The sequence below is a fragment of the Perognathus longimembris genome, chromosome 21, assembly GCF_023159225.1.
Source record: "Perognathus longimembris pacificus isolate PPM17 chromosome 21, ASM2315922v1, whole genome shotgun sequence".
NCBI lineage: Eukaryota > Metazoa > Chordata > Mammalia > Rodentia > Heteromyidae > Perognathus > Perognathus longimembris.
In genome coordinates, this window is record NC_063181.1 from 3,760,821 (window position 1) to 3,788,768 (window position 27,948).

The following is a 27,948-nucleotide window of genomic DNA, read 5'->3' on the forward strand; positions in this document are numbered from 1 at the left end:
TGTGACCCGCACGGCGCATGCGTGCCGGACACGCTCCTACCCATCCGCCCGCTTGCGAAGCCTGCCAGATGCGTCCAGTCTTTCTCTCCCCCAGACACAGGACTTACGAGGGCGTGAGGGCACGGGTGCCCGTGTCAGTGGCATGCGGGAGCCCTAACTTGCCCTGTCTGGCTCATGGAGGACCCTGGGCCTCGGTTTCTGCTCCGGGCTTGCTCGCCAGTGGTTGAGCGGAGTCTATGCCCAGGGGGCCCACAAGCCACCTTCCCCGGTCCCAGCCACGAGGGGATCTTCCACGCTTGACGGAAGGCCAGCGACACGCGGCATTACAAACACGTGCTGGCGAAGGGCTGGAAGCGTGGCTCAGCAAACCACCAACATAAAAAGACAATAAAAATCCATGCTACCTAGCAGCATCGCGTAGACTGACTTGCTACAAAGCAAGTCAGCTGATCTTCCATAATCTCTGCTTCTGAATCCTTGCGTTCATTCCACCCGGGGCTGAGATGATTCCCCCAGCGTGGCGTGGTCACCCCCGGGCACGGTTGCTTCTGTACTGATTGATGCCAGTGTTCCCTACACAACACAGCAGAGCAGCCGTGGGCCCGGCACTGGCACCAGAGCTGGTGTAACCCAGCCGCAGCTCAAAGCGCAGGGCACACGTACAGAGAGGTGAAGATGCACATGGCTTGTATGTGCGAATCCAGCGCCATTTTTATGGAAGACCCTTGTCCGCGCAGGGCTGGGCAAGGGCAGGGGGGTCCTGGGACCGATGCCCTGGGCACCGTGGGAGAGGAATCAATCTGTCTCTCCCGCTGTGCCCAGAGGTAAGAATCTTCTCAGGAGACCTTAGGGCATCACTGAGCCAGGACACACAGTGATCTGAGATGATTCCGCAAAGTAGAAGGAACGCCGGCCATCCTCTCCGAGGCTCAAACCACACACCCAGCTCTTAGAAATCCATTAATTATTTAGAACGCGGCCTCGCTCAGCCAGATTGCCGGAGCCGGCCAGTACTCGTCTAAGCAGGCAGCTATGATTGTCCATCACCGTGGACGGGAGGAGGCGACGGGCGCGCGCCGGCGGTGAGGGAGGCCGTGCTGACGAGCACGCTGCTTCTGGTGGACTCAGCGCCCCGGATTCTCTGCGGGGTGCCATGCCGACCATCGCGCAAGCACTGCTCATTCTAGAAGCAGAGCCACATAGCAAGCAGCCAAGATCACGGGAGGCCTGGCGAGAATCCCAGGAATATCAGTGCACAGACCAAAGCCACAGCCCCTTCCTGACCGGACAGGCCGGCCTCACCCAGCCGAGAGCGACAGCAGAAACCCGAGGGCTCTGGGGGGCTCTGGGCACTGGTGCCTCACGCCCGTAATCCTGGCTACTCGGAAGGCTGAGGTCTGAGGATTGCGGCTTAGAGACAACTCAGTATGAAAGTCTGTGAGACTCCCATCTCCAACTTATCACCAAAAAAGCCGAGTTGTAGAGTGCTAGAGTGCTAGCCTGGAGTGGGAAAGCTTAGGGACAGTTCCCCGATGTGACTTCAAGTCCCAGTAAGGACACACACACACACACACACACACACACACACACACACACACACCCCACAAAGCTAGACTCGCTGGAGACAAGAGCTGAGGTGCAGCAGCTGGATACGCAATTCTGGGATCTACAGCTGTCCGGAGGGAGCGAGCGCCCCGGCACTAAGGCCAGTGGCCACCAGCCCAGGTTTACGTGGCAAAATAAGTCACTATGTGTGGGAAAGCTTTGGGCAACGAATTCTGAGGTGCTGGAGGCCTCTCACTTGCGAGTGAAAATGGAGGCCCAGACAGCAGGGGCTCCACATCCAACCACTCACCCCCAAACACCCACCCACGAGACAAGCAATGGCGAAGGGCAGAGGAGGGAGGTTCGCGGCACAACCCAGGAGCCAGGGCAAGGGGGTTCTCTGGGGTAGAGACACAAGCCTTAGGTAGAGGTGAGCGGCGATCGTCGACGTGCAGGACGGCCGGTGGGCTGGGCCGCTCGCCTTGGCAGGGGTCCAGAGTCCTTATCGGAAGAAGTGACCTCGCAGATGCTGCGCTCAGCGTCTCGTGACCTGCCTGGAAGCCCTCAGCGTTGCGTCTGCGCCCTCTGACCCGAGCTATTCCTGCTGCCGTCCCTTCGCAATCACTTTGTTTCCGGGAGGACGGACCAGATTCCGTTACCTTGTGGGTGGAAGGCGACTGCCCCTCACACAGGCAACCCCTCCTTATTATCCTAAAGCAAACAGCCCACACCCGGAAGGCCCCCTCCTTCCCGCTCCTTCCCAGGAAACAGGTGATAACCGGCTCCAGGATTCTCCCGGGACAAAGACTGAGCCACCGCCAGCCAGGCCACGCCCGCACCTTCCACTGGGGCCTATCTGGGACCCCACTCTGCCCCTGCCCCAATTTCTCCCTATTTAGCCCAAAGCCAATGTCTGAAGCTTGGAAGACCGCCGAGGAAGTACTGAGTTCTGGCTTCTCATGACTTCACCATGTCGCTTTTATTTGGCAGAGGGTGGCGAATGGCCGGACCTACCTCGGGACTCGACCTTGGGCCTGGGGTCACCATGACCCAGGGGAGCACCGATCACTTTGCAGCAGTGTCCTGCCGAGGCCCTGCCCCCCCTCGCCCCTCCTGGGGTACGTGGTCCAGCAGTCCACCAGGTGAGAAGCACAGAGCCAAGACAGGTGAGTGGAGCACGGGACGGCCAGCTGGCCAGCTTCTCTCCCGCGTTCCGTCCCGCGGGTCCGTGGCAGGTAAGGCAGTGCTGACCAAAAGCACTTCACAAACCTGGGACGTAAGCAAGCAGAGAGCCTGTCAGTCTCGCACATAAAAGATCCCCAGGAAGCTGTAGGCGCCTTGCATTTTAACATAATTCCTATTCACTCAAGAACTATAACAAAATAAGAATCATAGGCCAGGCAGCGGTGGCTCACGCCTATGATCCTAGCTACTCAGGAGACCGAGATCTGAGGACCTCGGTTCAAAGCCAGCCCAGGTAAGAAAAGTCCATGAGACTCTTATCTCCGATTAACCAGCAAAAAAAAAAAAGCAAGAAGTAGAAGTGTGACTCAAGTGGTAGAGCAAAAAAGCCAAGTGGGAGACCCCGTGTTCAAGTCCTAGTACTGAAACACACACACAGACGCACAGGAAAGCGCAGTGAGCGGCCAGAGAAGGGCGAGCCCGGAAAGACGAGGGCTCTCCAGATGCCGCCACGCACGTGCAGAGGAGCCGAGCCCTCAGGACTGCGGACAGCGCCCCGGGGGCCGGGGACGGTGGGACTCGGGAGCACTCCACGCTGGACGCAGGCAGGAGGTCAGCAGAGGTGGGAAGGACCAGACAAACTACAGAGAGAGGCGAGGTTTGGCCTGTGGGATCCAGCCCGGCCGGTGTTCAAGGGGCCGCTCCCCGTCCAGGCCCAGGCCTAGCCACCCGGCCCGCCCTTCCCCGAGGCCGCCCGCCCTCCGTGGAGGGTTCTCCCCTGGCCCTGACGCAGGTGTGCGTGGAGACCACACAGGGGGCGGCCCTCACCCCGAGGCCAGGGATGCGGCGGAGACAAGGCGGGACGTCTTCTGAAAGGCACGGGGGCTCCTCACACCCTTCCTGCATCTAAAGACGGGCGCGGGCCCGCGAACCCCTGCAGCCCAGGCAAGGCAAGGGAACAGCACAAAAGGGAGAGGGGCACAGAGCACAGAGATTTGGGGCTTCGATGGTTTCCCGGGCGCTGGAGCCCTTCCTGCCTCCGTTTCCCCCTGAGGCACTGCGAAGGCCGGCTCCCCACCTGGAGCTCGACGCGCCGTGGGGGCCGCACATCCGTCCCGCGCCCCGCAGGCAGGGAGCCCACGGCCCGGGATGGGCTTGCTGACCTGCAGCCCCAGCCAAGCCTCCCCAGGTCCGGTGAGGTTCCACGGGACACTGGAGGAAGGCGGAAAGGCAGCACAGGAAGCTCGGAGGGGAGAGGCCCACCCTGCCCACCCAGCCAGCAGCAGCGGGTGCGAAATTCCCCCACTCGCCGAGTGTTCCTTCCCCGTGACTGATCCACCACCTCCCCCCACACGAAGGGGATGGGCTGACCACGGGAAAATGCTTTATTTGTGCATCAGGAGCACGTGGCAATTAGCGGAAGTCATCTTGCCTACACAGCGCTCAAGATAAACAAACAAGGGTGAAACACCACCGCTCAGGGCACAAACAGCTGGCCAAACAGCTGCTCTCCTGGCTCAGCACGGAGCTCAGGGCTGAAGACAGCCTCCTGCGGGAGCAGAATCTTCTAGGTGCTAGGGATGAACCCCGGGCCTTGCTCCGCTGCTGGGTTCCAGCCCCAGCCCCGCGAGACCAATGAATTCCTGAAAATGACTTATTGGGCAGTTGTGGGGAACATTCCGGTGATGATCCATTTGACATGGAGGGGGGGGTGTTACTGTCCCCCTCCTTACTGTCCCTCAGTCTGACTGTGCAGGCCCGAGGCTGCGAAATGTCTCTCCCATTTGGACCCTGTGCTGAGCCTCAAATGACCAAGAAACCCCAGTGGGGTAGTTCACCCTCACTACCATCCTTGACCACAGAAGCTGTTGACCTGCTATGCAGACAGCCAAGTTAATAGATCTGTGAAGTACCCAGGGCAGAGTCGCTCTAGAACATTCTGTGAGTACCCCAGGTATAGAGGAACAAAGCAGCCGGGCTCAGTTCTTGTCACTCAGCTCTCCCGTGCCAGGTCTCAGTGCTTGGAGCCTGTCCAGGGACCACGTCACGCTAAGGGACTGCCCAAAGCCCTGGGCTGGGCCCGCCCCCTGCCAGCCTGGCTTCCGGTTCTCATCGCTACACGCCCACTTCCCACTGCTGCTACGAGGCGTACATTAGAACAGAGTATGAAGATTACATAGATGAACCGCAGGAGAGTCCTGCAGGAGAGTTTGCGCATCACACGGAGCAGGAGGGGAGGGAAATAGAACAACAGAACCTGCTGAGGTTCTCAGGCAGTAGGGTGGTTCAAGGTGAGTGTAGGGGCGGTTAGGTTGTTGGGGGTACATTAGATGTATGGATGGAAATGTCACCATGAAACTCCCTTTGTACACCTAATGTATGCTAATAAAAATCATAAATTAATAGAGAGAGAGAGAGGGGAAACAAGCCTCACAGAAGGAAGACTTTGTGGAGAATGACACAGACAGCCAAGGGTGGTGGCCTTAGCAGGAGCCACTAGCCTGGACTTCAGCCTCCAGAACGGTGAGAAAAGAAGTTTCTAGCCAGGTGTTGGTGGCGCCTGCCTATAATCCCAGCAACTTGGGAGGCAGAGATCAGGAGGACAGAGGTTCAAAACCAGCCAGGGGGGCTGGGGATATGGCCTAGTGGCAAGAGTGCCTGCCTCAGATACACGAGGCCCTAGGTTCGATTCCCCAGCACCACATATACAGAAAACGGCCAGAAGCGGCGCTGTGGCTCAAGTGGCAGGGTGCTAGCCTTGAGCGGGAAGAAGCCAGGGACAGTGCTCAGGCCCTGGGTCTAAGGCCCAGGACTGGCAAAAAAAAAAAAAAAAAACCAGCCAGGACAAAAGCATTGGTGAGGCAAAACCCTCTCAAGCAGTAACACATGGAGCATAAGAGCAGCACTGTCACGTGGGATTTAGTATGGTCAGCACTCAGTGTCCACAGGTTGCAAATCTGCAGATCCAACACCAGCTCCAGGCCACAAACATTTGAAATAAAGTCGCATCTTACACTGAACACAAACAAAAATTTTCTCCTCATTATTCTCGGAACAATAGAGAATTGCAATGTTACATTGTGTTTACGGTGTTAGGTTACCAGAGACGATTTAAAATATCCACAGCAAGTGTATGGTTACACTGAGCGCCATTTCTAGAGGAGACACGAGTATCCTCGGGTTCTGGTATCTGCCATGGGGTGGGGGGTGCCCTAGAACCAACCTCCAACAGATCTCGAGCCTGCTCATGACCCGGAGCTGCCGGAGTTGCCTAATGCGTGCCCAGCTTGCTGTGCGCCAGGCTCGCGGTTAGGACTGAGATCGGGGGGGGGGCGGGGGTAGAGCCCCTTGCCTAGCGGACATGAAGCCCTGGATTCGACCCCTAGCACCTCAAAAAAAAAAACTCCCCTAAACTGACACCATCCACCAGGCATTGTGACTGTAAATCTGAGTAGAGACCAAGACAGGATTCAGAGTTCAAGGTCATTCTGGGCTACCCAGGGAGATCAGTGTCAACTTGGGCCACATAGTGACACCCTAGCCAAAAGTAAATAAGAGCTGACCCCCTCCCTGAGAGCGCAGCCCGCCATCACCGCTCCTCCGCAGAGGAGGAGATGGAACTGAATGAGCTTGTCCAGGAGACGGGAGGGAAGGGCCGGGCCGGGCCGCGGAGCCCTGGTGCAGATAGCTACGCGCCCATCAAAGCCATTTCTTCTTCCCGAGCCGGCAGCTAAGCCGTGCACCCCGGCCCTGCGACTTCCAGACAGTGTCCATCAACAGAACAAGTGGAAGAGCCGATGGCAGGCCCCAAGGCGGGCCCGGCAGGACAGGGCCTGGACTCCAGCTACAGGAGACGCACAACAACCAGCCTGCATCCCCCAGTGACCCAACAGAGCAGTGCTCGCTGCTCTCCAACCGAAGACGAAATTACCCAGCAGGTAGCTGAGCGGCAGTGACTCACGCCTGTGACCCTAGCTACTCAAGAAGCTGAGATGGCAATCTCCCCGGTAGACATGGAGAACCAGCCAGGCGCCCAGACAGCAGCCCACATAACAAGAATGACAGTATTAAAAGCTGGATGAATACTGTGTATCGTTTTATAAGCCAGGAGCTAACACCAAGATGATACACAGATGCAGGAAAGATCATCTGCTGTTGCCTTGTCTTCAAGGAAATGGAGTGATTGCTAACACACGTGCCCGAATCCCGTGTGGCTGACAGCATGGCGGTCACGGCCGGGGCCCAGGGAGGGCCCGACCCGCCGCCTCTGGCTGCCGTTTGCTCCCATTTTTCTTCCCGCGACTCTCCTAAGACACAATGGCCAGGGGTGCCCCGGGCTGTGTTCCCCTCAGCTCTCCAATGCCCAGGACAGCCCTGTTCTAGAACAGCCCCACCGTGGGCTAGCCTGTGACCCTGTCAGGCCCAGGTCCACCCCCAGCACCTCAGATGGGGCGGTGTGTGAAGAGCGAGGCCTTGGGGAGGCGATGACGATAAGATGAAGTCGTTCAGGTCCGCTTCCGTCTGGCTTCACGGGTGTCCTGGCATCAAGAGGGGAGCTGGGCACACACACAGTGAGACACCAGGGTGGACCGGCACTCAGGGAGCCGGAGAAAGTCAAGCCCGAGGTCTGGGCCATCTTCAGGCGGCAGCCGAGACCAGTAACAGGGCTGGTGTCCCCTGTGCCCTGTGCCCTGTGCCCTCTGTGCCGCTGAGGAGCCGCGCACGTGCAGCAGCCTGGCGCTGGGGCCGTCCGCGGTGCCACCACCCGAGACCCCCGGCCCCCTGCCTCTGCCCAGCTCGGGTCCCCGGAGGCGAATGGCCCCCGACCTCGGAGCCCTGCGACGTGACCCGTGAAGGAGCTGAGCCTGAAAGCCACGCGACCCAGCCCCCTCCCCGCCAGACGCCACCAGCCCGGCTCCTCTCCCGCCTCCTCTCCCCACGGCTCCCCAGGAAGGACCGGCCACCAGCCAGCCACCCCCAAGAAGCAAGGCACAGCCCCGAGCCTTCCTGGGGTGACTCCATTTTTATTTGTTTTCCTTGTACACAAGGCACCGCGTGTTGAGTCAGCCCCTGGCCGCGGGTCAGGGGAGTTCCCTGGGGGTGGGATCAGCAGGGGGTGACTCTCCAGGGTGGGCAGCCGCTGAGTCACCACGGCCCTTCCCCGGGCACCTGGGGGCACAGACTCACTGCAGCCTCCTCTCAGTTGCACGGAGACACAACCCGACAGGTGCACACTCCGCTCAGGAGCCCCGGCTCCCCAACAGCCGTGCGGACCTCACAGGCACCCGCGGGTGCTGGCTTGCTGGTCGCGTGTGAGTGACAAAGTATGGAAGTAGCCCAGGCTGGCTCCCAACACCGCCCCTCAGCCTCGCTGCGGCAGCCGAGTGCCAGGGTTCCAGGCCCGGCAGGAGAGCTGTGTTCTTAAGATTGTAGCTCACAGGGCCGGCCCGGGAACTCGCGATGAGTTCTTCAGAATCACGGAGTCACAACGTGTGGACATGAGTGCCGGGCAGCAGAGCTCACGCCTGTAATCCATGCTGAGAGGCTGCCTCAAAAAAGGCCGACACGCCCGCCCCAAGAGAAGAATCGCCTTGCACGGCGATCACAGATCTGCACATGAAAGGTTGCGGCCTATGGACATAAAATCAGAATTGGATAAGCTCGACAAAGAGGATGCCAGTTCCCGGCCCTCCAAGAGCGTCTAGTCTTGGGGGACTGGACAGGGGCGCCCCTGCTCTCTACCAGGTCACCCTGAAGACGGCGCGGGGGGGGGGGGGACAGGCTCCCACCACAGGGCCTGCGCCTCGGACCTGGGGGCGAGTTCCTGAGGGCTGAGGGCGGGGAGGGGTGATTTCACTGGGGTGATCTTTTTTTTTTTTTTTTTTTTGGCCAGTCCTGGGCCTTGAACTCAGGGCCTGAGCACTGTCCCTGGCTTCCTTTTGCTCAAGGCTAGCACTCTGCCACTTGAGCCACAGCGCCACTTTTGGCCATTTTCTGTATATGTGGTGCTGGGGAATTGAACCCAGGGCCTCATGTATACGAGGCAAGCTCTCTTGCCACTAGGCCCTATCCCCAGCCCTCACTGGGGTGATCTTGTAAGCAGTGGTTTGAGCCTGTGCTTCACGGACAGTGTGTATGGAGCCCGTTTTGCTTTGGACTTGATGGCTCATGCTTGTCAGATGAGACCCTTCTTCGGATGTGCTATTAGGAAATCTGCAAGCTCCCGTGTCCCTCCCTACCCACGGAGGGCTGGCCCCAGGACCCCGCCCCCCCCGCCCCCCCGCACAGATGCTGGGAACCACCGAGGCTGAGGCTCTGGGTGAAAATGGCCGAGTTTGCCCATGCCAAGCTGCTTATCGCACCGAACACAACGGAGGCAGCTTGCTCACTGCATTGCAAAATGCTGCCAGGAAACCAGCCCACGCGTGTTCCGCAAGTGTTTCACATGTCGCGACCACACCTGCGGGAGAACCAGGCAGAACGCACGTGGACACGGAGGTCAGGCCGCACAGCAAGCGGGGAGGAGAGTGGGCTGAACGGGGCCCTGGACACAGGAAGGCTCCGTGGCTTGGTTCTAGTAGAAACATCTTACTGCCTTTACTCTGGCCAGGAGATCTGTCTGCCTCGGCCTCCCTCCTCCCTCTCTCCTTATCCACCTTCCTCTTCATCCATCTCAGAGCAAAGGCAGGGTCCACAGCGCCCAGCATCCTCGCGTGGACCAGCCTGGGATTCACTTAGAGGGGCTTTGATAGATACAAAATGAATCCCTACCGGCAAATACACAAAGCTAAAGTATATGTCTGTCTGTCCTGGTGCTCAGAACCAAACACGGGCTTCTCTCAAGCTGGACGAGCGTGTGCTCTGCCCCGGAGCTGCCCCTGCACCGGGCTGTGTGCTGCTCACTGTCGGCTGAGGAGAGGATGGTTTGTCTCATCTGTGTCTCGGTCTGAAGAAGGAAAGCAGGAAGGCGTAGCCCAGGGTGGTCCTGAACTCGAGCTCCTCCCGCCTCAGCTTCCTGCGTGGCACATTCCTCGAAAGTGAAATCGCATGTGCTTTGTGCTCCCCTCCCCCAATGGGGTGCATTTCGGAATACTTCATATCTTTTCATGGCTGAGTAATATTCCATTCAGTAACTAAATGACATTTTGTTTAGCCACTGCTTCATAAACACGGGTTGCTTCCACCTTCAGGCTACTGTGAATAATACGCTGTGAACGTTTATGTGAGGACATATGTTTTCGTTTCTTTCAGGTGTGTTCAGCAGGCCAGCAGTTTTCACATACGGCTTTTACATAGCCCTCTTGATCATTTCAGGGGTTCCTGACTATGCTTGGCTCCAACTCGGTGGGGTACCTGTGTCCAGAGGCCTCCTCGAAGGGCCAGAGCAGGCTGGGGGGGGGGAGTGGGGGCAGATGCAGGCTTTAACAGGCTGCCCGGGCCTCCCCTCCCCCTCCTCCCCCTGCTCAGTGTGTGCCCGTGTGCCCGTGTGCTGGAACTGGGGCTTACACTCTGGGCTTGGTGCTCTCCTTGGCTTTTTCTTTTTTCCTCGAGGTTCTTCCTCTACCCCTTGAGCCACAGCTCCGCTTCCAGCTTTTCCATGATTACTTCAGAGCCTGCAGACTTTCCAGGGGGTGGGGTGGGGAGGGCCCCCTGGGGTGGGGAGGGCCCCCTGCCCCCTTCAAACTGTGATCCCCAGGTCTCAACCTCTTGGCCTACAACTTTCTTACTGGGACAAGCCGAGATAACATAACCTGGTTTTCCTGAGCCTCTGGAATAAAACTGGGGTCCCCCCCCACCAGGGTGTCTGAGGCGTGGACAGGGCACCACCCCACGGGAGGAGGGTACCCAGCCCTCGTGGAGAGGCCGGAAGGGGCCCAGGAGTATCTCGGGGTGTCTCCGCTGGCTGGCGGGGGAGGGGTTTCGAGGCCCCAGGTCCCTTCCCGGGAAGGAGGAACTGTACTTTCTTGGAGCCCCCCCCCCCTCCCCCCCCCGCCAGGTCAGTCTCCTCCTTCCTACCTTGCAGCGCGTGGAGCCACTGGCTTGGGGACACCGAGTTCTGGGCCCCCAAAGCTGCTCTCCCCTCCCAGGGCCAACTATGGTTTTGGGGTGAATGCAGCCAGCCGTCGCCACCCTCCGCAGGGTCGCCCCAGGATTCTCCCACTTTACGTACCCGCCCCCCCTTCCCGGGGCGGAGCTGGGGCTGGGCGGGGCGCGGTCACGCGGGCGCCGGGCGGGGCGGCGCCGGTAAATAGGGGCGGCCGGGCGGCCACGGGCGGTTCGGGCTCCGCTCCGGCTGCAGACCCAGGCTCTCCTCTCGGCGCTGCGGTCGGTGAGTGCGGCGGGGACGTCGGGTGGGAGACGCCTGGCTGCTGGAGGCCCCTCGGATCGTGCCGGTGTCCGGCGGGGTGGAGGGTGCGAGGCCTTCGGGCCCAGCCAGGCCGGGCTTTGCGGCGGACCCGGGCGGAGCCGGCGGGCGGGGCCTGGCGCGCCCGGCCGCCGGAGACCTCGTCCCCTCCCCGCGGCCTGGGCGCTCTCCCCGCGATCTGGGCGTCCTCCCCGCGATCTGGGCGCCCTCCCCGCGATCTGGGCGTCCTCCCCGCCGCCTGGGCGTCCTCCCCGCCGCCTGGGCGCCCTCCCCGCGATCTGGGCGCCCTCCCCGCGATCTGGGCGCCCTCCCCGCGATCTGGGCCCCCTACCCACGGCCTGGGCCCCATCCCCACGATCTGGGTCCCCTCCCCGAGGTCTCGGCCCCCTCCCCGCGATCTGTGCGCCCTCCCCGCCGCCTGGGCGCCCTCCCCGCGGCCTGGGCCCCCTCCCCGCCGCCTGGGCGCCCTCCCCGCGATCTGTGCGCCCTCCCCGCCGCCTGGGCGCCCTCCCCGCGATCTGGGCCCCCTCCTCGCGATCTGGGCCCCCTCCCCGCGGCCTGGGCCCCATCCCCACGATCTGGGCCCCCTACCCGCGATCTAGGCGCCCTCCCCGAGGTCTCGGCCCCCTCCCCGCGGCCTGGGCCCCATCCCCGCGATCTGGGCGCCCTTCCCGCGATCTAGGCGCCCTCCCCGCGTCTTGGGCCCCCTCCTTGCGATCTGGGTCCGCTCCCGGAGAGCTCCCCCCTCCCCCCCAGCCACCGCGATCTGGGTCTCAGGACGGGGCCGCAGAATCGACCTGCACCGTTTTTTTTAAGGTTATTGATTGTTCTAAAGAGTTGGCCCTGCAACTTCCCACGTAAAACCCGAGGTCATTCCTGGAACCTCGGTGAGAACACAACCGGGGAAGCTGGGGTGGAACCGCAGGAAGAGTTAAACCGAGACCAGAAGAGAACGTTGCCTGGCCGGGGCCGGAGGGGCTGGGAGGCCGGTCCTCTGCTTCCCCGGCTCCTCTCTGAGGGCCCCCCAAGCCAGGACTTTCGCCTCCCGGTCCGCGAGGGCCTCGGCCGACCTGGGCTCCTTAGGTCCGTTGCCAGCCCCTGCCCAGGCTCTGCGGAGCCAGCCGGCTAGGCCCAGGAAACCCTGCGGCCTCCCCTAGCCCCGGCAGCTCTACGGGACCAGACCCCTCGCCAGGGGGCTCCAGGGAGACCTGGCGCTTCCGGTGTCCTGGGAAGCTAGGCCCGGGTGGGTGCCTTCGTGGGAGGAGTGGTGGAGGCGCACTCGAGTTGGTTCTTTGCCTCACCGGGTTGCAGGTGGAGAGGCCGGCTGGGTGTAGTCGCTGGGTGTCGGTGCCCTGCCTCGGGGAGTGGCCTCCCTTAGGCCTGGTGACTGCCATCTAGAGCCCTAGAGCCTTCTAGAGAAAGGAGGGGTGCCCCAGAGTGGGGGCGCCCTGGGGGAAAGTGGCCCAGCCCCTCTTTGGGTGTGTGTTCCTGAGCCTGGGGTACAGCCTCATGGGGTGCAGGCCATCCTGTCGCAGGACAAACTGACTCCATAAGAAGAGGGGGCAGGCAGCCAGGTGGGGGGGGGGGAAGGGGCTACGGCGCCAGGTTGAAATGCCCCCTGGTGCCCAGTCTGCCCTGGGGAAGCAGGCCCACCCGCCCTGCAGGGGGTTTTGAGGATGATCTCCCTTGGGAGTACTGGGAATGGGTGTGGAGGGTTCTGCTGGATGAAATGGCCCCGGGCGTTGGTGAGGGGCTGGCAGGAAGTTGGGCTGGGGAGGTGGGCAGGCAGGAAGGAGTGCGGTGGGGGGTGGGGGGTCCTAGCTCCGGTAGGCTCCCTTCACCTGGTGCACTGTCAGTCAGTGCAGGAGTGACGGGACACAGGCCTTGGGTCCTTGCGTGGCTGTTCTTTGAATGTTGTGCAAGACGCAGGGGCTGAACCCCAACTTTTCTGGGCAAGGGTGCTGGGGATACACTTTGCCAGTGAGTTACACCCCCACCCCCAGCTTCAGCCTACTTCCTTTTTTCTTTTGGCAGTAGGATTCCTGAACTTGCTAGGCCGACAGCCACACCTCCAGCTCTTGTTTGAGTTAGGTCTCCTCACAACCCTGGGCTCTTTCCTCCTGCACCCTACTGTGCCCAGTCATTGGTTAAGAGCCCCCCCCCCCCTTCTAAGCCATGCATCAGTTGTTCATGCTTGTAATCCCAGCTACTCAAGAGGCTGAGATCTGAGGATAAAGGTTTGAAGCCAACCCGGCCTGACAAATCGGAGATGCCAATCTACAATTAACTTCGGAAAGGCAGAAGTGGAACTGAGTGAGGCCCTTGTGGTGGAAAGCTAGCCTTGCATGTCACAGCTAAAGGACAGCAAGCACTCAGACCCTCGGCTTAAGATCCAGTACTGGCACCAAAAATTTAAAAAAAAAAATTACAACTTTTTTTTGCCCTGATTGGCCTTACAACCCCCAGATCTTTACCTACGGAAGTAGTTGGGATTTAGTAGGTAGGATTACAGGAATACGCCACCTCACCTGGCCAATCTTCTCCATTTTTACTTAGAGACTTAACTTCTCCTTCTGCAGGCTCGAGGTCTCCCAAGTTCTGACTACTCTTCTCCGGGGTGGCAGATTTTCTAGCCTCTGCTCCATGGTCACTGAAGCGGCTTCCGGTTTGTCAGAGGGACTTCGGTTTCCCGCTATTCCTCTCCTTGCAATTCCCTGTGCTGTCTTCCTAATGCACTGTATTGATCCACAGTGTTAAAAATGTGTATCATTTCCTTTATCCTGTGTATCTCCTTTCCACTCAGCTTTGTGAGGTTTGTTTATGTTGCTACATCGAATCAATCCACCCGTCCTAAGTGCTCTCTCAAGTGGCCTCTCAAGGGTCACTTAGGTTGTTTCTATTTCTGCAGTTTTCAGGATTGCCACTCACTGGGAGGGCTACAGTAGATATAGTGGCATCTCCCAGGTGCTGGCAGGAGTTTCTTTTGGACCAAAACAGAAGAAGTAATGGCTCACACATCTAGTTTGTTAGATACTGACCAGCTGCCACAGTTTCTCTTCCAGTGGTGAGTGTGGACTTCTGGTCCTCATCTTTACCAACACCGGAAATTGGCACACTTGAACTTTTGCCAATCTGATGGGTTTGATTGATTTAGTAAAGCTCTTCCTGGTTTTGTAGGTGGTCACTGACAGCATGTAATATGTTTAATAATCATCTAGAACTCCATGTGTTTATAAACATCTAGAACTCATTGAAAGCAGGTCCTAGGTATCTGAACTTCACAGCATGTAGTTAGATAGGATATTCCTTTTTGTTGCTGTGGGACTTTGGTTTGTGGTTTGGTCTTGCTGTGCTGCCTAGGCTGGATGCAAACTCACAGTCCCTCTACCTCAGAGGCTCTTAAGTAATGGGATTATAGGAGTGTACCACCACGCCTGGTTTTATAATCTCTTCTTCTTTTTTTAAACTTCTGGAGGCTTGGGAGGTTTAGGGACCGGAAATCGTGTTTTAATTACAGATGTGCAAGCGAGTCACCTGCCAGGTTTCCACCTCGTCCGCTGCCTGGATAACTAAGCATGGTGGAATCTCACCTGGAATTCCATCTCCTGACAGTTATTCATCTCTCCTCACTTCCCGCGCTCTCATCAGACTTGGTTTCCCTCCCCTATGAAACGGAAGCCACGTACAAGCACGCAGGGCCTTTTGTGGCACTGATATTTCTCGGAAGCTGGGTTCTGGGAAGGCCCTGTGGTATATGCCTTGCTGGCTGTACTCTGTCTTTACCAGCGCCTTGGGTCTGCTAGCGATCACCGGGAGAGCCCGGGCTGTGGGGAACTGGGACAGCATTTGCATAGTCTAGATACTCTAAGGCCGGGCTGTGCTGCTCCTGACCCGGACTTGCTGATCTGGTCCAGGCCAGGCCGGCTCACACTCAGCAGAAATCACGCGGTTTCCTGGCTTGCGCAAGTCCGTACGCGGGGCCCTGGGCCCCCAGCTCGAGCTGCTTCTGCCGGCCAGGGTCAGTCAAGCCAGTCAGAAAGCTGGGAGCCCCGCCACCCTCTGTAACTTCTCTAGGGCTTGGGAAATGTTTTGACAGCCAAATGGTAGAAGGCACCGCCAGGTCAGGTAAGGCCAGGTCAGGTAAGGCCGTGTCCATGAGTGTTCACCCCAGCGGAGCTAGTTCTGAGCTAAACGACCCGGCTGGGTGCCAGTGGGCGGTGCCTGTGATCCTCACTGCTCAGGAGGCTGAGGGGTGAGGATGGAGGTTGGAAGCAGCCTCAGCAGACTCTGAGTTCCAATTAACCACCAAAAAGCTGGAAGTCAGGTGTGGCTCAAGTGGTAGAGCACCAGCTTAGGATGAAAATGCTAAGCAAGAGCATGAAGCCCAGAGTTCAAATCCCAGCACACACACACACACACACACACACACACACACACAATGATATTACTCTGGCTCTCTACAAATAAGGAAGTGTATATTCTGCTACCCATGACCAGACAGAGGGTCTTCCTGAGAGCAGCTGCTTCAAGCCCATCAAGAAAGCATTTGTCTCTCTCAGCCTGAGGGGCGTTGTTCCTGTGGTCCCGGCCTTCCACTGGGCAGTGTGCTCTGACCTACATTTGCATTCGAGAGCTCACATGACAGAACACCACTCATTTAAACCTCACAGCGGTGCCCATTTTGGAAAAGTGCCTCTTAAGCCTCCCAGTACTTCACTCATTGAAGCCCAGAGCAAAGCTTGAAAGCAGAAGCTTCTAGAACTTTCCAGAACGTTGGCTGACTAGATGAATCTTTTCTGCTGAGGGCTTGGTACTGGCCACTGCTCCAAGCCCAGGGTGGTGGCTTCGGTGGGCGTGCTGGGGGTGGGATTGCCGGGGGACCTTGACCAGTATGGGCAGCACAGCCATTGTTCCGCGCCCAGGAGAGGCCCTGCCACGCCCGGCGTGATGGACAGGTGGCCACAGGGAACGTGTCTGGGAAGGCTGGAGAGGGAGGAGTGACACGGAGTCGTCTCCGTGGGGCTCCAGCGGGCTACCTGGGCCTCCGTGGCCTGTTTCTGGGTCGCTCCGAGGTTGCCCCACTGGCCTGGCCCGCAGGTCATGTGACGGCCACAGCTGTTCGTAAGGAGAAGATGAAGTCAGGGCTGGGAGGCCTTGGCGTGTTCGTTGCTGCTCGTGGGTTTCTTCTTCCTCCTTCTCTTTTCCACCTGCGGTGCTGGGACATGAACTGGGGCCTTGCACCTGCCAGGCAGGCCTGGGACTGCCCCCCACCCCCGCCCCGGCCTCCCCCTCCCCCCGGGGGTGGGCAGGAGAGGCCTCGGTGGGCAGCTCGGAGCTGGCTTTGTTCCGAAATCCAACATGACAGCCAAGAACCTGCCCAAACCTTGCCTTGGAAGCGGATGTGAAATGGGGAGACCACATCAAGGCCCTGAGCGTCCCGGGCCCCTCGGCTGGCCCAGCCAGAGGCGCGCGTGGGCGACGTCGGGGGAACGGGGTTCTGCATGGTCTTGTTCTGGGGGTGCGCTTGAAGTGGCCGAAACCAGAGGAGCAGCCGCCTTAATGACAGGCAGAGCCAAGGCCAGTTTTTATGGGAGAAACCTATAAAACCCTCCTGCAGGGTCGGGCCACGTCTGCGCCCTCCCTGGTCTCCACTCTGCTGTGGGCTCAGTCCTAGGTGTTGCGAAGGGGTGTGGGCACTTCTTGTCTTGAGTCTTTTAGAGGCAGATGTGGAAGAGCAGAGATTCTGGACGCTTTGCTTTTCCTGCCTCACAGGAGAGGGCCGGCAGCCTGTGCACACGTCCTTTCTCCTGCATCCTCTACAGATTTAGAAGCTAGTCTACTGCCTGAGGGCGCCTGTTACCTCCCTCTCTTCCTTCTCCTCCCTCCCTCCCTCCCTCCTTCCTTCCTTCTTTCCTTTATGGTGGTACTGGGGTTTGAACTCCAGGCCTTGTATTTGCTAGGAAAAGCCCCTACCACTTGAGCTAAAGCCCCCAACCCTTTTGCTTTAGTTGTTTCTCATATATATGATCTCTTGTTTTATGAGGAGATGGATTGGACTGTACTCCTCCTATCTATGCCTTCTTCGCTGGCCCAGCTGGGATTACGGGCACCATTATGCCTAGCTTTTCTGTTTAAATGAATTCTCCCTAACGCATGTACATCTTAGCTTTTTCACTCATAGCTCCACTTCCAGCTTTTTGGTGTTTAATTGGCGATCAAAGTCACCATCTTTCCTGCCTGAGCTGGCTTCAAGCCTCAGCCCTCCCGCGTTACTGGAATTACAGGTGGGAGCCACCAGCACCCAACGGAAAGCCTCATTTATGGGTCTAGCTCAGGCCGGCTTCAGACTTGCTGTGCAGAACAGGTGGGCCTCAAACTTACCACCCTCCTGGCTCAATCTCAAGGGCTGGGATGATAGGTTATGCCATCATTGCCAGCCCTAACCCTATGTTTTTAAGATGCCAGGACATAAGTCTCCCTGCAGCCTGCTTCGGCTCCTTCCCTGGAGGTTCGCTGTGTCTCCCGGAGTTCCGGAAGCTTGAGGATCAGTTTGGCTGTGAGGAATAACGTGGCCTGGCCACACAGCCTTTGTGTGTGTGTGTGTGTGTGTGTGTGTGTGTGTGTGTGTGTGTGTGTGTGTGTGTGTGTTACAGAGTGGAAGGGGGCCTAGGAAATGGAGTCCACACACAGAAATCCCCACCACCCACAACAGGGGCGGCGCAGGTCACAGGGCGTGCCAGGAATACTCGGCCGGTGGCGTCTAGGTGACATCTGGGTGCCGTGGTCTCCGCCACCACAGAATCCAAAGAAATCTTGTTTAAAGATTCAGGTTGCCATGGGAACACTTCTGTTGTGCTCTTGGCTCCTGGGCGAGCATCCCAGGGGTACCCAGCTCCCCAGCAGGCGCCCCCAGACAGGAGTGCCCTCCGAGGCTGGGGCAGTGTTGATGGCAGCCGGTTCCATGCCCCTGTCAGCCTTCTCCAAGCCTCACTTGCTCAGTGGGTGCCCTCTCTCCCCGCTCCCCCTCCAGCCATGTTCTGCACCAGAACCTTCTTTCTCTCGAGAAAAGATTAAATGCCAGTCTAAGAATCTTAAGTCAGGATGTTGATGTCTGCCCAGGAAACACGTTTATTGAACCGTTTGGAGGTCATGTGGTAGCTGATCCCGTGAGACGTGACATGTGACGAGCAGGAAGTGTCTGGAGAGGAAGCCTTTTTCCTGGCGGGGGGTGACTGGCATCTGGAAATGGGGCTCATTGCGGTTCCTCCGTTCCTTTGGTGACGTCAAGATCCTGGGTGACAGCGGTGGGACATTGAGATGCATTAAAACAACAGTAGAATGGAGCAGACCTGTATTGATGTCAGTGCACTTCCATTCCTGTAACCGAACACCTGAGGGTGGGAACGTTAAGTGTTTGTTTAGCTCGAGCTTAGGGAGGCTGAAGGTCAGGCCTGTGACCTTGGGCCCTGGTGAAGGCCGAGTGGCAGGGATCAGCGCTGAATGCCAGCCCACCAGGGGGGATCACTCAGACCACGCCCACCGTGGCAGTACTGAGGGAGAGCACCCCCAGCACGGTCAGCACGGCGGTGCGTTGGTTTCCTGGGGAGGCCCCTGGCTCTGAACAGGGCTGCGTCTGCAGGTTCTGCATCCTGCCTCTGACATCACGGGCCTCTGCCACTTACTTGCCTTTTCACACCTACCCCCGTGATCCGTGGGACGGTGTGACTCCCTTCAACCAGTTCACTCCCGGTGGCGGCTTGAGTTCCGCGTGCCACTTCCCCACGGGCCATGAGAGTCCCCGCGTGGGTAGACTCCCCCTTCCCGGTTGCAGGAGTCAGATTGGGTGGCCACAGACACATGCCTCTGTTTCCTCCCTATGTCTCCTCAGGGCGCGTTCCCCAGTGCCCGTGCCAGCCGTGCCTGCTGGTTTTGCCAGGCTGGCCCCCAAGGCTGTAACTCGCCCCCCCCCTGCCCCCCGATTTTCACTCAACTTTAGCCTCTTTCCCTACAGCCCGGCCTGGGAGAGGTCAAAACCGCCTGACCTTTGGCCATCTGACTCTGCTTCGAGGTCTCGATTTTTATCTGCCTCTCCTGTGAGGTCAGACGGTCTTATGTCAGACACTGGCCACGGGTAGCTTTTCTGCAGTCCCTGTGTGCGCTTTTTCCATTCTTCTGGTGAGTTCTGTCTGTCTGTCTGTCTGTCTGTGTCTCTTAACTTTCCATTTCCTGGAGCTCATTTCCATACCTCTTTCTTGTTGAGGCCCACTCTTGCTGTGCAGCCCAGCCTGGCCCGTCTGCCCAGGAAACCCATGTGCCTAAGTTTGGGGGGGCCACGTGGACGGCTGGCTCACAGTCCTGTGAGACACGGCTTCCTCGGGAGCGACTGGAATGCCAGCTCGAGCTGGGCTGAGCAGAGACTGTCCCCGGGGGGCGAGGACACTGGCGGTCCTCGCAGGTGTGCCCCCCCACCTCCCCGACCTCCCCGAGGGGCTGCGGCGGTGTGAAGACAGCATGCACCCGCATGCCCTGTGGCTGGCACGGAGCCCTGTCTTTGTGGTGGATGACGTCCCCAGCTGTTAGCCAGCTGCACAGGCGCGTTGGTGGCTGTGTCACCTCTGGCCCACGTGTGCTCTGTCCCCACACCAAGAGTGGTGAGCAGGGTGTCAGGTGATAGTTTTGTGGGTGGGGGGGGCCAGGCCAACACCCACCCCCTGGCATGGTAGGATACATTATAACACCCAGGCAGGCCCTTATCAGCACGTCCCAGGACAGTCTTTCTGCCCTTACACATTTGTTCTTTCAGATAGGATTGCTTAACACAGCGGCCCGTGTTCTGCTCTCTGCCGCCTACTGACACGAATGTGTCACTTGAACTGAAGCCATGGCTGTTGGAGTTTCCGCCTGTAGTCCCAGCTCTTGGGAGCCTGAGGCAGGAGGACTGGGAGTTCCATGGGTTTTTGTGTCTGAGGCAGCTTCCTAGGCTCGGATACCTGGGTCCTTCCCCTCACCTCCAGGCGTGTCCCCTGAGGAGGGGAGCTGCAGCCCCCCCCCCCCCCCAAGGTCAGGACAGAGGTCAGGAGGCTGCTTTAGCAGCCCTTTGAGGTGTCAGCAACCAGGAAGCCCTTCTGGCTTTGGGGAGCTGCTTGCCCAAGATGGTGATTCATGGGTCAGGCTTGAAGTCACCGGTCTCCTGACTCCAGCGAGTTCAAAGGCAGAGGCTAAGGCATTCATGTGACGGCTGCCCATCCCAGAAGCAGAGCCTTGGCCAACAGGAAAAACTCGCGAAGTGCCTCGAGCCTGGTGCCGTTGGCACATCCAGCTCGGCTTCCTAGCCGCACCACTCCTGGCACAAACCCAGCCGTTGTGTGCTTGGAACCTATGGAATGGGGTTTGCACTTTGCGCTCCTGTGGCCTTTGCTTCTCCCATTGGGGCCCTTAGGGCGCAACCCCGCCCGTCGGGCTCTATGTTCTTCCGGATCACTAAGGGCAAACGCCTCACAGACTGTGTTCAACAAATCCAGGCTGTTTAGGAACAGCCAGGAGGCTGGGTGCTCGCGGCGCTAGCCTGAGATCTGAGGATTGCAGTTCAAAGCCAGCCCCAGCAGGAAAATCCCAGAGACTCTTCTCTTCAATCAGGAAGTGGCTCTGTGCCTCAAAGTAGTAGAGATGAAGACGCTCACAACCGACCAAAAAAGCCTGTGGCTCACGCCTCTGATCCCAGTGACTCAGGAGCCTGAGATCTGAGGATCAGGGTTTGAAGCCAGCTGGGCTAGGAAAGTCAGTGAGACTCTTATCTCCCGTTAATCACCAAAAGGCTGGAAGTCGAGCTGTGGCCCCGTGGTAGAGCTTCCGCTTTGAGTGGAGAAAGCTAAAGGACGGGCTGGGCGTGTGGCCTAGCGGTAGAGTGCTTGCACGAAGCCCTGGGTTCGATTCCTCAGCACCACATGCACAGAGAATGCTTGAAGTGGCGCTGTGGCTCAAGTGGTACAGTGCCAGCCTTGAGCAGAAGAACCTCAGGGACAGTGCCAGGCCCGGAATTTAAGCCTCAGGAGGACTGGCCAAGAAAAAAAAAACAAAGCTAAAGGACAGAGCCTGGACACTGAGGCTCTGCCCTACCTCCTCCCCCCCCACCCCACCCCCCGCCCCACACAGTCAAGAGGACCCTGGGTGTAATGTGTAATTGAGTCACAGCGTAACCCCTGGGCTGGCCTGGAGGGGACCAGCAGCTGTGGTGTGGGCTGCAGACACCAGGTCCTGTCCCCAAGCGTCTCCTGTGCTCCCAGGCTGCAACAGAAGGGGGCGCTCCAGGATGGGATCTCGACTGCACCTCTGCATCCCTGTGTGCAGGAAGCAGCCTGAGGCCTCCTGTCGTCTCTTGTAGGTGAGTCGGGGACCCAGCGTCCAGGATGTGGCGCCCCGTGGCCTCCTTGTGCTGTCTGCTCGTGCTGGCCGGTGCGCAGAGCCAGCCTCCATTCCACCCGCTGTCCGATGAGCTGGTCAACTACATCAACAAGCAGAACACCACGTGGAAGGTGGGCCGCAGGGCTGCGAGCGTGTGTGTGTACGTGTGTGTGTGTGTGTGTGTGTGTGTGTGTGTGTGTGTCCCCTCCTTGGGACAGCTCTTGTGCATGCTAGCTTCCGAGGGAGATAACTTCAGCTGTGGCCACCGGACATTGTCTCCTGGAAAGAGATGCTCAGGACCATACTCATTTCTCTGTCACATAGACTCGTGTGTGTGTGGTGTGTGTGTGTGTGTGTGTGTGTGTGTGTGCATACATGTGCATAGAGCATACCCATGTCCCCAGCTGGGTGGCCCCATGAGGTGCCCCTGAAGTAGGCAGGCCCCCCCAAGGCTGGCCTGGTGTGGGTGGGGGGGGCCCGGACGCCCTCCGGGGTGGTGATTCGTGGGTGTGGCTCTCCTCCAGGCTGGACACAACTTCTTCAACGTGGAAGTGAGCTACCTGAAGAAGCTGTGTGGCACCATCCTGGGTGGGCCCCGGCTGCCCGAGAGGTGAGTGCTCCCGGGACCGGGGGACGGGGAGGGAAGCCTGCCGGGGTCCCCCGCCTCGCTCCCCAGGGCGGCACGGGGCTGCGTCCACACCCGTGCTTCCTCCCTGCTTCTCCCGGGCACAAACAAGAAAACTCTGCGGGAAAGGGCGTGCTTGCAGAAACCATCCTTGAGGCGCTTGAACAGGCTTTCGTTTTGGGGGAGCGGGTAGGGGAACGAGAGGGCCAGTGGATGGAATTCTTGACAATACTCATTAACCAAGTCTAGGAGGGTTCCTTGAACAAGAAGGATTCTATATTTATTTGCTGCCAGTCCTGGGGCTTGAACTCAGGGCCTGGGCACTGTCCCTGAGCTGCTTTTGCTCAAGGCTAGCACTCTGCCGCTTGAGCCATAGTGTTTTTTCGGCTTTTTCTGTGTATGTGGTCCTGAGGAATCGAACCCAGGGCTTCATGCATGCAAGGCAAGCACTCTACCACTAAGCCACCTTCCCAGCCCTCTGTATGTATGTATGTATTTGTTTTTGGTACTGGGGATCAAATCCAGAGTGTTGCACTTGCTAGGCAAGTGCTTTGCCACTGAGCTGCAGGAAGGAGGCTGGTTCTGAAGGCAACCTCCCTTGCCTCTGCTTGCCCTGCCTGGGTTCCCCTCTGGGGGGGGGGGGGCAGCCCAGTGCTAGGCCGGCTGTAAACGAACGCTTCCTTTTCCCAGAGTTCAGTTCGCCGAGGACATAGATCTGCCTGAAAGCTTCGATGCACGGGAACAGTGGTCCAACTGCCCCACTATCAAGGAGATCAGAGACCAGGGCTCCTGTGGCTCTTGCTGGGTAAGCCCCTGCTGGTCCCGGCCTGCCTCGCGTGTGGGAGGAGTCAGAGCCGGAACCCTGGGGCGAGGAGTCGCGCACTGAGGGCCACACTTGTTCACTGCTTCTGAGTGGCATCGCAGTGCGGCTTTTGAATTGTGCTTATAATGCAGCCTGCTTAACCATTTTTAAAAATCTTACAAGATTATCTATGAGTAGTTGGACAAAGGGGTTTCAATTCAACAAATCAGTTAATGAGCATAGGACATCTCGATCAATGTCGCCTCATCCTTCCATCCTTCGCTATCTTTCCCCACTCTTAGGGGTGTGTGTGCGTGTGTGTGTGTGTGTGTGTGTGGTGTGTGTGTGTTTTCTGTCCATGCCCACATGCGCACGAGTGCACCCATACTATAGCTTGAACTCAGGGCCTGGGTCTTGTCCTTTAGCTTTTTCACTGAAGACTGGTGCTCTACCACGTGAGCCACTCCTCCACTTCTGGCTCTTTGCTGGTTAACTGGAGATAAAAGAGTCAGTAACTTCTGCCTGGGCTGGCTTCAACCCGTGATATCCCCTCAACTCGAAGCCTCCTGAGTAGCCGGATGGGTGGCAGGCATGAGCCGCTGGAACCTACCATCCTAGCCATGTTTGAGTGCCATTGAGAGGCAGTAGTATTTCCCTCGTGATGGACAGCCAGCGCCCCTGTCCATCCACAGAGCTTGTCATCTCCCACGCTGGAACTCGGCGCCCATCCATCCTGATTTCCTCACGCACCCCGGGCAGCTACACGTTTCATACTCCACGAGCTGCGTGGATGTAGACCGAGTCACACTCGGTTCACACGCAGGTGGAGCTCTGGTCGGCTGGGCTCCCTGCCTGCGTGCTCAGCTCGCGCCCCAGGACCCTGGCCCAAGACCCCAGGGGAGGGGACGCCGCTCACTCCGCTGCACTGCCTTCTTCCCGCAGGCCTTTGGAGCCGCGGAAGCCATCTCCGACCGGAACTGCATCCACAGCAACGGGCACGTAAACGTGGAGACGTCTGCGGAGGACCTGCTCACCTGCTGTGGCAGCCAGTGTGGGGACGGGTGAGAGGTTCCCCCCCCAGAGCATCTCCACATGCTGGTCACATTCCCGCCTCCCGATCTGGGTTTTGTCCTCGCTGAGGGAGGCCCTGGCCAGTGGGTTTCTCTAAGTGAGGGAGGCCCTGGCCAGTGGGTTTCTCTAAGTGCGGCCCCCCTGCCCACAGCCGGGAGGCTGCCGGACCCCCAGTGGGTGCCTGAACCCAGGGGTGTGGCCATCACAGGCGTGTGAGAAGCGAGCTTGCTCTCCTCCATGTCGCAGGTCGAGGTCCCCGACACCCCTCAAGTGACCCTGTGGGCCACCGAGTGGGCCAGGTAGTCGGGGGTGTCCTTCTGTAACACTCAGAACATGAGTTGAGGCAACAAAAAGTCCGTGTCACATTTTTGGACTAGTGATGACGTGGGTCACGAAAGCCTCGGAAGCCGGAGCTGTGGACCGGGTGGGGGGGGGGTTACAGTGTGCAGGGGGTGGACCAGGCCCGGCTGAGCCCTGTTGGAGGGGGCTCTCCCCCGGCTGGCTTGTGCAGCTCCTGGGGGGACCGTGCAGGCCTAGGGAAGGCCTTGGGCCTGGGAGCAGCCGGAGCCCTGTGATCAGCGCAGCAAACTTGCTTTTAAGCTGTAATGGTGGCTACCCCTCTGGAGCTTGGAACTTCTGGACCAAGAAAGGCCTGGTTTCCGGCGGCCTGTACAACTCCCATGTGGGTGAGTGTGGGAGGGGGGAAGGGGGGAGGGCTGGGCCTCCCTGTCCTGCGGGGGGGAGGGGGCGGAGCTGCAGGCTGATGGCCTCACCCCGTCCGTTGGTCCGTCTGTCCGTCCGTCAGGCTGCAGGCCGTACTCCATCCCCCCCTGCGAGCACCACGTGAACGGCTCCCGGCCCCCATGCACGGGGGAGGGCGACACCCCCAAGTGCAGCAAGTCCTGCGAGCCTGGCTACTCCCCGTCCTACAGAGAAGACAAGCACTACGGTAAGGAGCCAGGGGCGGGAGGGCCGCCCGGGGTCCCCCCCTCCGGAGCCCCGTGTCCTGCCCTGCCCCAGGCGCCCCCCACCCCGGAAGCGAGCGGGTAGCGGCTGTGGAGGGGGCGCTGTGGCCGACGCCCTCACCCCAGCCGCCGCCTCGGCCCCCAGGGCAAACCTCGTACAGCATCTCCGGGGAGCGCGAGATCATGGCGGAGATCTACAAGAACGGCCCCGTGGAGGGCGCCTTCACCGTCTTCTCGGACTTCCTGATGTACAAATCAGGTGAGCAGGCGTTTGCACCTCCCCCCCCCCCCCCACACACACACACCATGCACCTGCTGTTGCTCGTCCCTTCTTGGGGACGCAGGGCCCGACCCCGGCGTGGTCTCTTCGGCTTCGGCTTCTGTCCCTGGCGCCCGGCGCTGACTCCACGCAGCTGGTGGTGAGTCTACTGGTCATTCTTTTCCACGGGGTGAGCGAGCCCTGCTCCTGGGGCCTGGACTCAGGCCTGGGTGCTGTATCTCTGTTTTGTTTTGTTTTGCTCTACCACTTGAGCCACAGCACCACTTCCAGCTTCGGCTACTTCTGCATTTCATGGTTCTTAATTGGAGGCCAGAGTCTCTGGAGTCGCCTGCCTGGGCTGGCTTTGAACCTCACCCCTCAGGCCTCAGCCTCCTGAGCAGCTAGGATGACAGTGTGTGCCACGGCACGCAGTTGGCAATTCTTCTTGATTTAAGTTCTGAGCGTAGGCAGGTGCTCTGGCACAAAGTCATGCCTTCAATGCTTTTTCCACTGGTTATTTTGAGATAGTCTCGCGTTTTGCCCTCACCCCACACCTAGACCAGAATTGTCTTGTTTTCCACTTCCCACCATAGCTGGAATGACTGGTAGGTACCAGTTCCTGGAGTTTTCGGTTGAGACAGGGTCTCTCAAACTGTTTTCCCAGGTTGGCCCTGCACCCTGATCTGGCTGATCTCAGCCTCCCTAGTAGCTAGGATTACAGGCAGGCGCTACCATGCCCAGATGGTTGACAATTCTTTATTCATGCCCTACCCATATGGCTAAAGGTGCATGTCCAGTTTGACCGTGATTCACCCACCAGGGTAAGGCCTGGTTGAGCAGCTGACCAGTGATGTCCGCCAACCCTGTCTCCTCATCCATCTCTCCAGTCCACCCTCACAGTAGCAAGTTCAGTACCCATCAGTGAACCCCTACATGGAATCCCAGGGTGTATACTTGGCAGTGTTTGTCTGCTGCAAGTACCCCCATGGTGGATCTCACGGCCCTGCTAGGCAGCCTGCGGTCCCATTTTCATAGCTCATCCTCACATCTGAACGCGTTGAGCTTTCAAAACTATTGACCGCTGCGTGTGATGGCCGACACCTTGAATCCCGGCTATCTATCCTCAGGAGGCCGAAGTGAAAATAAAACGCGTGTCAGTCAGATCACCTCCCCGTGTCACCGGAGCCTCCGGGCGCTCGGATGGGGCCGTGGTGTTCCCGTCCTCCCGCCACCCCGGGCTGAGCGTCTCCTGCTAGGGGTCTCACACTGAGCTGGGCCCCGCGCCTCGTGCTCTCCTTGCGGGGGGGGGGGGGGGGAGGCTGTGGTTCCCGGAGCCCGTCTGGGTGTGAGGGGCGGCCAGGCTCGGCCTGCTCCCGACGGCTCTCCTCCCGCAGGCGTGTACAAGCATGTGACCGGAGACATGATGGGTGGCCACGCCATCCGCATCCTGGGCTGGGGAACTGAGGACGGCGTCCCATACTGGCTGGTGGCCAACTCCTGGAACGTTGACTGGGGTGACAACGGTGAGTGGCGGCCCCCTTCCCGCCGGTCTGGCCCTCCTGGCGTCTGCCCCACACGTGGCGCAGCTCCGGGGCCCGGGCCTCGGCTCAGGCCTGACTTCCTGAGTGTCCAGGGGCTTCCTGAAGAGAGGGATGTGCACACACGCAGCCCCGTGGCACAGGGCGGGGGGGGGGGGGCGTACCACCCTAGGGCGGGGGGGGGGGGAAGTACCACCCTATGGCAGGGGGGCGGGGGGGGGGCAGTACCACCCTGTGCTGTGTGCCAGGCCGCTGGGGGCTGCTCGAGGCCGCGCTGAGTCTTGAAAGCACTGCCACGGGTCCGAGCCCAGGCCCTGCGGGCGCGCTGGACAGGCCTGTGAGCCCAGCGCTCGGGACGCCGAGGCAGGAAGACCTGGAGTTCCAGGCCAGCCTGGGGGAGACAGCTGTGCCATATCACAGGACGGACGCACCGCAAGGCATACTCTCAAAGCGCTTCGCTTCTCCCCCCCCCACCCCACCCCCCAGGCTTCTTCAAAATCCTCAGAGGAGAGGACCACTGCGGCATCGAATCCGAGGTTGTGGCTGGAATTCCACGCACTGACCAGTACTGGGGGAAGTTCTAATGGGCTGCAGGCCGGGCTGGCTCTAGGTGGGGCCCCCCGTGTGTAGTCTTCTAGCCGGGAGTGAGATGGGGCAAGGCATAGCTTTTACTCTTTTGAAGTCCCATAAGATGCAGGAGATTTTCCACAAAGCCCAAAGGACTGGGTTGAACCAAACTCGCGCCCGCCCTGAGCGAGGAGCCTCCGGCCTCCCGTCCACACAGTGCTGTTTGCCTGCCTGATTCCAGCTCTGCTGCCCCCCCTCCAGCCCCGGCCTCCTTGGGGGGCACCGCCCTGGCAAGCCGGCCCCCTGCAATCGTCCCCTCCCTGCGAGACCGCGCTCCGCCTCCGCCCCGCCCCCCGGACCTCCAGCCTTGCCCTTGGCTGCGGCTTGTGTGTCACAGGCGTTTGGTTTGCTTTGGGGTTTTGTTCCACGGTGTGCCTCAGCTGATCCGCGGATGAACAGGACTGAGGGCTGGGAGCTTCTTCCCTCGTGGCTGGACACGCGCCAAGCCACTGGACTCAGCTGCCACCGGGCACGGAGTTTGGAGGGAAAAATCACTGCTTCACCCGTGGAATGTTAACGAGGAATGGCGGGTGCCAATAAAGGAGCTCTCCAGCGCGAAGCTGTGCCC

General features: G+C 59.4%; 1 protein-coding gene and 1 long non-coding RNA gene across 3 annotated transcripts; one reads left to right on the forward strand and one right to left on the reverse strand.

Moving 5' to 3' along the window:
• Nucleotides 1-1,620: 1,620 nt before the first annotated feature.
• Nucleotides 1,621-21,454, reverse strand: LOC125339476. Its single transcript, XR_007208540.1, has 3 exons — nt 21,290-21,454; nt 17,268-17,273; nt 1,621-1,631 (listed from the first exon to the last, which is right to left on the reverse strand). It is a non-coding gene; the product is annotated as an uncharacterized LOC125339476 (long non-coding RNA).
• Nucleotides 10,948-27,939, forward strand: Ctsb (cathepsin B). Of its 2 annotated transcripts, XM_048330644.1 has the most exons (10): nt 10,948-11,056; nt 21,474-21,624; nt 22,018-22,103; nt 22,809-22,923; nt 23,863-23,981; nt 24,592-24,677; nt 24,797-24,940; nt 25,102-25,215; nt 26,610-26,738; nt 27,240-27,939. In XM_048330644.1, the coding sequence occupies exons 2-10, from the start codon at nt 21,499-21,501 to the stop codon at nt 27,335-27,337; spliced, it is 1,017 nt and encodes a 338-aa protein (XP_048186601.1). In that variant the 5' UTR covers nt 10,948-11,056; nt 21,474-21,498; the 3' UTR covers nt 27,338-27,939. The 2 variants fall into 2 exon arrangements, with proteins under 2 accessions (XP_048186601.1, XP_048186602.1); XM_048330645.1 differs by lacking the exons at nt 10,948-11,056; nt 21,474-21,624; nt 22,018-22,103; nt 23,863-23,981 and having other exon boundaries at nt 22,850-22,923.
• The last annotated feature ends 9 nt before the right edge of the window (nt 27,940-27,948 follow it).

Excerpts from the sequence above, each read along its gene's own strand:
- Ctsb (XM_048330644.1), top strand. The coding sequence starts at position 21,499 with ATGTGGCGCCCCGTGGCCTCCTTGTGCTGTCTGCTCGTGCTGGCCGGT. Across the intron at positions 21,625-22,017 it reads AGCAGAACACCACGTGGAAG|GCTGGACACAACTTCTTCAA; the intron begins GTGGGCCGCAGG and ends GCTCTCCTCCAG. Across the intron at positions 22,924-23,862 it reads GCTCCTGTGGCTCTTGCTGG|GCCTTTGGAGCCGCGGAAGC; the intron begins GTAAGCCCCTGC and ends TTCTTCCCGCAG.